Raw genomic sequence first — 13541 nt, forward strand, 5'->3', positions numbered from 1 at the left:
TGCGACCTTATTTGGAAACAGGGTTATTAAAGATGTAATTAGATGAGATCATGCTGGAATAAGGTGGGCCACTAATCCAATATGATCGATGTCCTTATTAAAGGGGGAAATTTGGACCTTGAAACATGCATACAGGAAGAATGCCACTGGAGTTACGCTGCACAAGCCAAGGAACTATCAAAGACAGAAGAGAGACCTGGAACACATCCTTTCCTAGTGCCTTCAGAGGGAGCACAGCTCTGCTGACACCTTGACCTTGAACTTCTATCTAGCTTCCTAAAATATGTATAAGACAAGTTTCTGTTGTTTAAGTCACTCAGTTTGTGGTACTTTGTTAAAGCAGCTCTAGCAAACTAATACATACACTATCACATAATGTTATAAAGAAAAACAATTACATATACATAATAAATATTAAAAAGATAAACTTGTAATAAATAATATATCTCTTTAGTGGCTTATTAACTAGCAAGTTCTTGTAATGATGTGTGTAAACAATATTTTGAGATATCTGCAACAACTGCAGAAAGATATTAAAAACCTGTGATTTCTACTGGTGGCAAAGTCCTAGGCATTGTTAGTTCTAATATTATGGTTGTGGCCTACAATCATAATGGAAAGAACACTCAGTTTCAGGTAAAGGTTACTGAAAATGAATATGTATTTTTCCCCTCTAAGTCACATACTCCCTGAATTCTATCCAGAGATGTCAGGTTGCAAAACCCCACTTTAGAATTAGTAATCTGGTCTTACTAACAACAAACAGGTATTTTTTGGGGGAACACACACACACACACACACACACACACACACACACACACACACACACACACACACACACACACACACACACACACACACACACACACACACACACACACACACACACACTCATATATACCAGTGAGGTATTTTTCCCCCCTGTACTCTCAAGAAACCCACATTCATTATATGGAAGTAATAGTGTAATTTTTTCTCTTAAGTATATGGGTAATTAAGGCCTTTGGGGAAAGAATATGTAGGTTTGATATTTTTCATAACTGAGTTGGAAACAGGGTACAATCTTTAAGAAGTTATCTATACACTAATAACTGCAAGTTCTTACCCTTGATTTCTGGGGTCTTCCCATTGTGTAATACGAGTATTGTGGTTGACAAAATATACTCTACCATTGCTGTCCGTTCTCTTCTCTTTAAAACAAATGAAAAAAGGCAAAGCATTAGAGTTGGCATAGTCTTCTTCCTCAAATTAAAATAAGATGAGCTGATTTTGCCCATTTCTCACTGCTGTTGATTTTGTAGTTTTTAAATCACAACTTTAAAGGTTTAATTTATTCTCTCACTATTAAATCCACATACTCAAGTTATAAAATATCATTTTATCCTAAAACAGGGGTCCCCAACCCCTGGGTCCTCGGCCTGTTAGGAAGAGGTGAGCAGAGGGTGAGCAAGCGAAGCTTCGTCTGCTGCTCCCCACTGCTTGCTGGCTCGCATGACCACATGAACCATTCCCCATCACCACCACCCCTGCCCCCACCTTGGAAAAACTGTCTTCCACAAAACCGGTCCCTGGTGCTGTCCTAGAAACTAAATAGACATAATTCACAATGTCCTGCCTGTAGGACCTTTCTGTTCAATCCAACCAGCAGCAAGAATAATTAACTGTTTTAACTCTGCATATATGACCTCATTTTAACCTTAAAAGTCCCACAGAGTAGGTAGTTTTCGTTTATTTTGAAGATATGGTAACTCAGATCTGCCCCAAATTTCAGAATTAAGTAGCAGCTAGAGGATGGAAACTGACGTCTGCATTCAGAGATTTTTTTTCATATCACACCATCTCAATTCTTAAAATACAATGGGGGGATATAACTTAATTGTTTCTTTGCTATATGCTAGGCATTATTCAACTAGAAAAGACAGTTTCAAAATATATCCTGTTTCTTAATACAACCAGTTTCCAAATCCTAAATATCTATAGTAACTTTTTACACAAGGGTTGGGCAGAAGGGCTCGGCTCTTTAATTTACTGTATCTGAAGCAGCTGCTTGTTTACCCACCTGCCTCTTGCTTTAGAATTCTCCTTGTTTTCTTATACCCATTCTACACAATTTGCCCCGCTTCTTTGAGATTTCTCATTAAGGTTTACAAGATGTGTGGATATTATTTTCTCTTTTAATAACCAAATTAGGTTTGAAATTTTAATATTAATACTAGTTCTGTTGTTTTGAACTATTGACTTCTTTGATCCATTACAAATTAATTCTTCAAAAGAACGGTCTCTTCCAGTGTCTGAATCTTTTAAATTTGGCCAAAATGTCTAAAAATGAAAACTGAAGTATTCAATAGTATGAAATGGATTCCCACATTTTACAAAGCATGGTTATCTTAAAATTAGCAATTTTCAAAAAAAAAAAATTTAAGCTTAACTCCATGGTGATAAAGCCAATTTTTATTTCCTATGGTTTGAACATTCATATGTTTTTCAAACAACATTTATTTAGATCCTTTGGATCTTTCTTTAAGCAAAATATTGCAGAATGAGTATTAGGCCAAATTATATAGCCTCGTAAAGTTAGTGTTTGGTAACTTTTAACTTATCTCCAGGACTGACTCCATGATCGTAAGTAGCAGTGATGATACTGGGGCAGGGGGTCGGGGTTGGGGTGGAGGTGGCACAGAAGGGATATATTGGTATCATGAATCTGCTCCTGACATCTCAGGTAGTTTCTATATCAGCTGACCTAAAATGGAAATAGAACTTCTAGAGTGTATTACATACAGAAAATGGACTCTGCATCTTCTGCCACAACCTGAATAATAAAAATGGCTTTGCCGGTCATGGAACCTTGAGTGTGGAAACATGTAACCAACTTTAAGAGCTGTCTCTGAGGCAAAAAGAAGCACCCACAGTGCTACACAGTTGTAGCTACATAATAACAAAATAAGTTAATGTTCTTGGCAGTCAAATTTAAATTTTTAAATACACTTACAGAATTAATAAATTTCTTGTGTACAAGTAATTTTTATGTAACTTTTATAATCTAAAATTAATATCCTAAGTGCATAGTTGAGCGTATATTCACCTTTTAACTGCCACGTAAGTTCAGATTTCAGGGCCAGATATTCTCTCTTCAAAAAGCTAACATGAACAGAGTCACCGCCTGGGTTCTCCAAGGGTTCTGAAGTCTGAGCACCCTGCCAACCATATCAGAGCTGATGAGGTCAGTTAGCTGACCTCAGCTAAGAACACCCTCTTCTTACCCATGGTCAGTGTTTACTGAATGGTGGCATGAAGCTAGGGATGGCATGGAGCTATTCCTTTTTCCTTTCCTTCCAGATGAACAGATTTAAGGCTTTGGTGTAATTTTGCCTTATTCCTGAACTTGTTTTGTGTGCTTTGGTTTTATCATTTTTAAATGTCTTTTTTTTAAAAAAAAATTTATTTATTTAGACTGCACTGGGTCTTAGTTGTGGCACACAGGATCTTCATTGCAGCGTGCAGGCTCTTTAGCTGTGGCATGCAGACTTCTTAGTTACGGCATACAAACTCTCAGCTGCGGCATGCATGTGGGATCTAGTTTCCTGACCAGGGATCGAACCCCAGCCCCCTGCACTGAGAGCACAGAGTCTTACCCACTGGACCACCAAGAAGTCCCTCATTTTTAACTTTTAACTAAGCAGATTTTCTTTTCAGTGAAAAACATATGTTTGACATTTTAAATATTTAGTTTGTGCACTTAGATTATAGCTCACACACTTTGTAGTTGTGATTTTACTAGGTAGGCTTTCTAAATAAAAGCTTAGAAACATTTTTAAAACAAAAAACCAACAAAACAAAAAAAAGCTAACATGAGGTAAGATAAAGTTAATAGAAAACTTATTTCTATGTTTGTTCTAAGTATATAGTACTGATAAAAGCATTTCTTGGAAGAGGCTGTGAAAAACAAAATTTCAAAGGTGATGCGCTTGCAAACTGAAGGCTCACCTGCTTACTGAGAAGTACTGTGACTACAGAGTTGATTTCTTACTTCGTTCAAAAAATCACATGGTAAACAACTCCTAAATAACTGAACACCAAGCCTGAATGCACATCAAACCACTTCCTGACTTGATGAATAAAACACTGAAAAACAGAAACTTCTTGTTGTTCTATGTATTCTTTCATAGCAACTCTGAAAATGAGAAAATAGCTTTATACTTGATGGGTAAACCCTCTACACAAAGCCCTATTAGACATATTGTTGAACCAAAAGCATTCTTTGTTCTCCAGCCTCTATAGTTTGCATGTGTTAAAAATTCTTCACTGTCAGCTTGTAAGGTAGTAATGTCTAGTCCTAGCATACAGAAGTCTGAAAGGGTGAAGAAGCTGGATACATGGTGTCACAAAAATAATGCTAACAACTTTAGAACATCAACACAGGCTGTAAACTGGGATTTTATTTCCTGGATCAATGCTGAGGGTCTACTGGGTGGTTCTCATTTGTGATAGTACCAGTGCTGTCACTGGCTCAACAAATAATGCATATGCCCCAAAGGCAGAGAATCATAAAGCAGTAATCAGTCTAAATAATAGGATGATCGTGAACTCATTTAAGAAGGGGGAGGGGTTGCACTTCAACTTCAGGAGTATGAAACCTAAAAATAAGCAGAATGTAAAATAACCAAGGCAAAATTCTGATAACATATATAAGCTGGAACTGGGCCTCTAGAGGCAGTATTTTATGGAGGTGTTGTTGGCTAAAGTAAAAATGAGAAATACTGATGTTGAGGATAATAATAAATACAGAAGACAAGGACCAGATTTGCAAGAAAAGCTTTACAAATAAAGGCAACATAGCCTGCAATTCATGCTTCTTTGAGCGAGAAACAATTTTTTGTAACAGCTGCCCTGGAGAAGGAGCAAAATAGTTTGTGTTTCTAACAAAAGCCAATCAGGTCATGGTTTTTCTGCACTAAAATTAAGAGGATGAATACACGACCTACAGGTATATCGTTTCTCCTCTGTAACACAAACATAAAACAACTCTAGAAATAAAGCTGAGAAGACCATCCATGTCTGGGAATGCAACCAAGCAGGTCTAGTTCAATATGCCTCAAAAGAACAACATCCCTTCTTCTGAAGTACTTCATACCAATAATAAACTGTCCATTACAAGGCTCCCACAGATCCAAAAGACTCCTTACTAAACTACCAGACACTGGTAAAGACAGAAATTCACAACTTTCATGTGCCTTCCCTTTGCTACAAGCTAGTGACAATAACAGTTATAACTATGAACTATTATATCTTTTTACTTCTTTGACTCCTAGGAATGCTAGGGATAAATATCTTTAAGGGCAATGGGGTAACTGAAAAGCAGGCTTACATAGCCAGTATCATTTATTGCCCAGATTCATGTGACACTGACATCAATTTTTTCCCCTCCATTCCTAAATAAAGTAACGCTAGAGCAATCTATCTGAGAAACTGATGTTTCCCAACAAGACTATCTAGAAATATCACTTTCTGAAATATCTGCAGCTCCTGAAGATAAAACTTCAACTGGTTCCATAAATGGCTTTACTTTGCTGTTTTGCACTTTCTATATTCTCTTTCTCTTCCGTGCAAAACTGTTTCTATATTGCCGTGTTTACTCTGGAAACTCGCTACAGCTCTATGACTTATATAATGGATATAAAATAATCTGGTAGGGCAGGCTCATCTTAAAGTCTATAAAAAGTTTTAATAACTAAGATACTTGATAACAGAGCATGCTCATGCAGGACACAGTCACCACCCCAATATGTTCCCCCTTCCACTGTTCTTTCAGATAACATCAACTCAATCAACCTCTGAACTGTGTTTTCGAAGCACCAATATGATCAAAATATCTTTAAAGCTTTTTATTTTGAAATAAGTATTACAGCATACTGCAAAAATCGTTCAAAGAATCTCATATACCCCCTTCAACCAGTTTCCTCCAATGGTGACATTTTATGTAGCTATAGCACAATATCAAAATCAGAAAATTGACACTGGTACATTACTGCTGACTACGAACTTTATTCAATTTTCACTCATTTTTAAAGTTTGAATTCATTTATGTAAACATACAGTTCTATGCACTTTTATTTCATGTACAGATTTGTGTAATCACCACCACGGTCAAGATATAGAACTGTTCCACCACTACATAAGAACCACTTACATTACCTCCTATGTTTGTAACCACCTACCAGTGGCTCTGTCTCCTGGCAACTACTAATCTATTTCTCATCTCTATAGTTTTGTCATTTCAAGAATGTTATATAAATTGAATAACACAGTATACAATATTTTGAAATGGATTTTTTTCACTAAGCATAATGCCCTTGAGGTCCATCCAGACTTTCATGTGTATCATAATCCATTTCTTCTCATGCTGAGTGGGCAAAATATTTTTATATTTTAGAAGAGTAACTTAGAACTTTTGGGAAATCAAATGCCTATTTGGCACTCTGAATTAAACCAGCACACCCCAAAAGCTTTCCAGATATTCACTCAAGCAAGCGCAGAGTATATCATCCATCCATAAATACCTAATTGTTAAAATAACTGAATTCAATTTAAAAATCCATGTGACTTACCCCATCCAGGTGGCAGGGGACCCAGGGGATCAAATTCTTTATTTTGTGATGTAGCAAACAAGTCTTGATTCTAAAAAGAACAACCCCAAAAATGGTGAAATAATGAACAACTTAAAACAGATAACTTGAGAGCAGGCTTATGAATTCTGATATGCCTTTCCCTGGCCATGTGCAACATAACATACTCTTACAGAGTTCACATCTTAGAGAAGTATGACAAGGTCAAGAATAAAAGCCAATGTACTCTCATGAAGAAAAAAACTTTGTCAACATTATTTAACATTTGAAACTATTTGAAATTCAAATATTACAAGTAATTTTACACCCAAATGACCATTTTTTCCCCTTCTTTAGCTCCAAATCAGTAAATTAGAGAGATACATAAATCTCCCAAGAGTTACTTATAAATAACAGTACTCAGAGTCATCAGCTGGCTAAGAAAAATTTTGTATTTATAACTCAAAAATAGACGATCATATACAGGACATGGTATATACAAAGAATTGTGAGAAGAGAGTTGAGGGAGCAGGAAGAACAGGCTGTCAGATGAGTAAAAGAAAAGAATTCCAGTTGGAAGGAGATGACAAGCCTAGAACTGTATAGAAGATTTCTTAAATTTGTTTGAAATTATCACATTGGTGGAGAGAGAGGTTTGGTTAGATAAAAGGAAAGTAGGAGTCAACCACTGGAAAAAGAGAAGCAGAAGTCATACTGAGTGTGTAGTGTGAAGGGTTAATGACTGTGTTTTAGTTTAAATGTATAATGAAGTGGGGGATACTTTGTGGTCTTTCAGTAAGATGTGGTTAAGCCCTTACTCCTTTAAGTAAGATAAGGCAAATAAATAATAGACTAACTGCTTCAAAAAAAATTATGGAAAAAGAACTCACAAGTAAAATAAGACAGTGCACCCCATATACCAGCAACGAGATTCAACAATTACCAAAACTACCACATTTCTTTATTTTTCTTCCATATTCTTTGCTGAAGCAAAAAAAAAAAGCAGTCATCATTTCACTCCTATGTATTTTAGTATGCCTTTCTAAAATTTGTGAACATTTTCTTATACAACCACAATATCATTATCATACCTAGCAAAGAATCTATGTTAATTTTATCATCTAATACACAATCCCTAATTAAATGTCTCTGGTTGCTTACTGGGTCAAATCAGAATCCAAACAAAGTCATCATACTGCATTTGGTTTAGTCTAAATTTATAGCAGTTTCCCCCACTGTTGGTCCTTTCCTGCCCAACCCCCACCCCCATGTCAATGACTTATTACAGCAACTAGGTTAACTGACTGAAAAAGTTTTAAAAGCATATGAGATATATTCCATTTCTCATTTAAAAGCTCTTGGAAGACAGACCTGTCAAGCAGTGGCCTTGCTCCTCCTGACACACACAATAATGAAAACAGGGTAACCAAGGAGAAACACTACACAAGGTTTGAACCCTGGTTACAGTACAGGTCGGAGTAGTCTGGCATATGACAATCTGTTTTGATAATTTTCTAAGACCCAAGCCTATCCCACAGGCTCTCCCTGGACAGACAAGGTGGGGGGTACAGGCACAATGAAACCATGGGCCAGAGCCATTACACAGTGATACATTATCCATTCTGAGGTTAAAAATGCTAGGTGTAGGGCTTCCCTGGTTGCGCAGTGGTTGAGAGTCCATCCGCCTGCCGATGCAGGGGACACGGGTTCGTGCCCCAGTCCGGGAATATCCCACATACCGCGGAGCGGCTGGGCCCGTGAGCCATGGCCGCTGAGCCTGTGCGTCCGGAGCCTGTGCTCCGCAACGGGAGAGGCCACAACAGTGAGAGGCCCGCGTACCGAAAGAAAAAAAAAAAAAGCTAGGTGTATGAGCATCTACTGCCCCCGTAACCACGGTCAGAACAAAGGCCACTGCATCTACCCAATAAACAGACTTTATCAGCAACACCCCACCACTTTTTAAGTAGCTGGTATTAAGAATGTTCAATTCAGTTCGTAACTAAAATAAGCTGTTTAAGTTCTTTATAATTTAGAACCACTTTATAACAAGAGCAAAGAGTAAGAATTTGGATAGAAGAAAAAAAAAAGAAAAGAAAATGGTTGATGAGTAAAAGCTGCAATTCTAGAAAAGTTCCAAAGACTCTATTTAATTGGTCAAGTTTACAATAAAGCAATACACACTGTAGGTGCTCCAAGAATCTGTTAAATCTGTCTTTAAAAAGAGTGTTTTCAAAGGTCATGTACTAGACATACAGATGGCCAACAGGCACATGAAAAGATGCTCAACATCACTAATCAAAACCACAAATGAGATATCACCTCACACCCATCAGAATGGTTATCATTGAAAACATCACAAAACAAATGTTGGTGAGGATGTAAAGAAAAAGGGAATCCTGTACACTATTGGTAGAAATGTAAATTGGTGCAGCTACTTTGGAATACAGTATGGAGGTTCCTCAAAATACTAAAAGCAGGGACTTCCCTGGTGGTCCAGTGGTTAAGACTTCTTCGTGCTTCCACTGCAGGGGGCACGGGTTCAATCCCTACTCAGGGAACTAAGATCCTGCATGCCACATGGTGTGGCCAAAGAAAAAAAAAAAGACCAAAAATAGAACTACCATATGATCCAGCAATTCCACTCCTGGATATATATATCTGAAGAAAACAAAAACACTAATTCAAAAAGATACATGCACCCCCATGTTCACAGCAGCTTTATTTACAATAACCAAGAAAGATATGGAAGTAAAAAAAGTATCCATCAACAGATGAATGGCCAAAGAATATGTGGTATATATACACAATGGAATACTACTCAGCCAAAAAAAGGACATTTTGCCATTTGCAACAACATGGATGAACCTGGAGGGTATTATGCTTAGTGAAATAAGTCAGAGGAAGACTAATACTGTATGTTATCACTTATATACGGAATCTAAAAACTAAAACAAATGAATGAACAAAATAGAAAAAGACTCACAGATATAGAGAACTAGTAGTTACCAGTGGGAAGAGGGAAAGGGGGAGGGGCAAGATAGGGGTAGGGGATTAAGAGGTACAAACTATTACGTACAAAATAAATAAGCTACAACGAATATATTGTATAGCACAAGGAATATATCACTATTTTATAACAATTTTAAATGGAATATAATCTATAAAAATTTGAATAACTATGTTGTACACCTGAAACTAATATAATATCGTAAACCAACTATACTTCAATGAAAATAAAAATAAATAAAAAATCATATATTATAGGGGCTTCCCTGGTGGTGCAGTGGTTAAGAATCCGCCTGCCAATGCAGGCGACACGGGTTTGAGCCCTGGTCTGGGAAGATCCCACATGCCGCGGAGCAACTAAGCCCGTGTGCCACAACTACTGAGCCTGTGCTCTAGAGCCCGCGAGCCACAACTACTGAAGCCCGTGTGCCACAACTACTGAAGCCTCCACAATGAGAAGCCCATGCACTGCAACAAAGAGTAGCCCCCGCTCTCAGCAACTAGAGAAAACCCGTGTGCACCAGCAAAGACCCAATGCAGCCAAAAATTAAACGAATAAATAAATAAATGTATTAAAAAAAGATCATGTATTATAAAAGTGAGATAAAGGGCACATTTGCAATTGTGGATATGAGGGAGAGAAAAGTTGAAAACTAACATTTCTATGTAACCAGTATGTGCCAAACATATTAGGAACTTTATTTTACAGAATCGTCAAAAAAAAACCCTCTGAGGTAATTTTATATATGGATCTATTGTATACATAAAGTAAATGAGTCTTGATGAGGTTAAGTAACTTACTCAAAGTCATATAGAGAAAGTAACTGTGGAACCAGGATTTGAACCCAGATGTACCTGACTCCAAAGCCCATCCTCTTTCCACTGGACACCTATGTGGAAACTAGCTTTTAAGAAGGCAGGCAAGCTAGGTATTCAAACCTAAAAGAAATTTGGCCAGGCATACCAAAGGTGATTATAATTTAGAAAGAAAGGAAGATGTAAAACAGCATTGGAGAAAATAAAACGAAAACGGTGAAGCAGACGAGACAAAAATTAATTTCAACTCTAAAACCACTGGGAAGGGGAAGATAGTGACAGCTATCTTCTGCTGTGACAGAAGGTGGCAAGAAAAACTGTTGCGTGAAAGAAAGTTATTTTAGTCATAACCACGTAGTGAAGGGAAACCTGCTGATAAAGGTGCATTTATCTACATCAGTGAGTGATTATGATGATGATGAGGTCCAAGAAACAGAAATATGGAGAAAAGGCAAAAAAAAGGTAATTCTAGTAAGAATAGGAATTTACTCTTATGGATTCTAACAGGGATGATACTGATGGTAGTAGAAGAGAAGAGATGAAAATGGAGAGGGTCAGCTTCTCTTGAACTCTTGGAGAGTTGGTTTATGTAAAATTTAAACCATTTCCAGAAATGAGATGTTTTGATACCAAAGATAATATGGTTTTAAAGCCATAATAATATATTTAACATCATCCTATAAGGAATCAAATTTCTTTAGTCTCCCACAGCACCAAATAATTATTGCATAAATTTTACGTTTATATGTTACAAAATGATTCAATTCTATCATTAGTTCACTACAATTGAGTCAGGTGCTATTAGACCCAAGCCATCTAATGTTCCGCTAAGTTAGGCAGTATTAAATTCATAACTGTTTTCTTTCTAAACTGCTTGGATTTATTTTTACTATTCTTTCGTAAATGAATTTTAAGTTGTCCTAACTTCTTTTTTATTTTCAACAGTAACAAAGCAAAGGAGGTTGAACTTCCGGAATTTTTAAAAAGAAAAGAATAAATCACCTACACAGAATACTGGAAACAAGGTCTAAAAATAATAATCTATCAACAGCAACAACTGGGTTGCCATCCTACTTGTACTTTCTTTTTACTGCTTTACATTTCATATGCAAGAAAAGGTTAAAAATCAAACACTCATTAAGTTTATAATGCAAGTACATATGCTCACCCCATAAATGAACCTCTGGTTAAACTGCTGCATAGCTCCTTGAAGCTGACTACGTTGGAGCTGCCACTGTTCATAGTTCCGGACGGATTCCAATGTTGGCCTCTGCCACGTCGTTGTTCTTGTGAAATGGTCAACATAATAAATACGTCCCATGTTGTCAACCCGCCGTTCCCAGCTAAATCAGGACAAAAACAACTGGATTCAACAAATACTCATGAAACAGATAAGAATTAAACAGGACTTCATTTTAGCCCTGGTACAGGTTTGGTAAGAATTTCCCTTGCAATACTACTTTTGATTTACCTGAAGTGTTTTATTTTATATATATATATATATATATATATATATATATATATATATATATATATATAGTGTGTGTGTGGTACGCGGGCCTCTCACTGCTGTGGCCTCTCCCGTTGTGGAGCACAGGCTCTGGACGCGCAGGCTCGGCGGCCATGGCTCACGGGTCCAGCCGCTCCGCGGCATGCGGGATATTCCCGGACCGGGGCACGAACCCATGTCCCCTGCATCGGCAGGCGGACTCTCAACCACTGTGCCACCAGGGAAGCCCTATTTTATATATTTTAAATGGTCTATAAGTGAACTTAAGAGGAATGTGTGTAAAAATTTCTTTCTTAAAAGTTAAGGTGTATCAGGTTTTTAAAACAATGTATCTTACTGATTAAGTCTCAAACAATCATTAAGACAAAACCTCTCATTTTCTTTCTTTCAAATGTTCTTTTGACTGTTGCAATCCTAATAGGGACAGAAACATACACACACACACACACACACACACACACACAGAAGGGGGGGGAGAGAGGGTGCTTTTCACAGATGTCAGAAAAAGCCCTTTTTCACAAGAATACAACTATCTTATTTATCATTTCAAATGGGTACATAACCTATCAAGTGAACGTTGATAAAATAACTTGGTGATGTCTACCTGGTTGATTATTTAGGGTTATGCCTACTAGTCTAATATTACAAATACAGAATTGGTTCCAGAACACTCCTCAGATACTCAGGTCCCTCATATAAAATGGCACAGTATTTGCATATAACCAGGCACATCATCCAGTATACTTTAATCATCTCTGGATTACTTGTAATACCTAATATAATGTAAATGCTGCATAAATAGCTGTCAATAAAATGTTATGTAAATAGTTCCCAGGGCTTGGGAAATTCAATTTTCAAAATTCAAAATTTTGTCTTTTGAAACATCTTGGAATTTCCCCCCCAATATTTCCCCTCCAATATTGGAGCGCCAACTGTAGTAAAATAATAAATACCATTTATATATCAAAAATTTCTTTCTTCCTTTGCATTATTTCTTGAGGATGAATTTCCTGGAAAGGGTTACTAAGGGTATGGGTATTATTATGGTTATATATCCTTTCTGTGAGCGTTGTAACTAACTTATACTACCACTAGCAATGTTATGAGGTAAAGTTCCTCTACAGTCTCACCAACACTGTACTTTTTAGGTGTGTATTTAAGATTACTAGCAAGATTAAATATTTCCCCAGATTTGCTACTGACTTCCCTCAAATGAAAATATTTTTTATTCCAATTATTTTATATAATATAAATGTTAAATGCTTAACATTCTATTAATATATCCTCATTTTATTATTATTAATATATTAATATTTCCCCAACTATCTTGCAATGACTTCACTATTATAGTTTTTTATAATATGAACTTTACCATATATAGGATAGGGGCTATAATTCTTATACAGTTAAAAAAAAAAAAGCTAAAATTAAAACCCTGCAGTTTGAGCCAGGTAAAAGTTCACAAAGGAAACGGAATCTTTCTTTAGGTCAGAAATGAGTGAAAATAAAAGTCATTCATCATGGCCAATCAATTCCCTGACTCTCTTCTTTTTAGTCTGCACCTATCATAAAACAAAGTAGAGAGAGACAAGATCGACAGAAGA

At 36.7% G+C, this 13541-nt stretch overlaps 1 protein-coding gene across 3 annotated transcripts in view; it reads right to left on the reverse strand.

The window, feature by feature from the left end:
• Window positions 1-13541, reverse strand: part of ITCH (itchy E3 ubiquitin protein ligase) — a 120485-nt gene that overhangs the window by 29873 nt on the left and 77071 nt on the right. For all 3 annotated transcript variants that reach the window (XM_060123056.1, XM_060123057.1, XM_060123058.1), the window contains 3 exons: window positions 11596-11770; window positions 6609-6678; window positions 1106-1190 (listed from right to left, as the gene is read on the reverse strand). In XM_060123056.1, the coding sequence (XP_059979039.1) occupies window positions 1106-1190; window positions 6609-6678; window positions 11596-11770 (330 nt within the window). The remainder of the gene's footprint in view (window positions 1-1105; window positions 1191-6608; window positions 6679-11595; window positions 11771-13541) is intronic.

This window comes from Lagenorhynchus albirostris, chromosome 15 (assembly GCF_949774975.1).
Source record: "Lagenorhynchus albirostris chromosome 15, mLagAlb1.1, whole genome shotgun sequence".
Taxonomy (NCBI): domain Eukaryota; kingdom Metazoa; phylum Chordata; class Mammalia; order Artiodactyla; family Delphinidae; genus Lagenorhynchus; species Lagenorhynchus albirostris.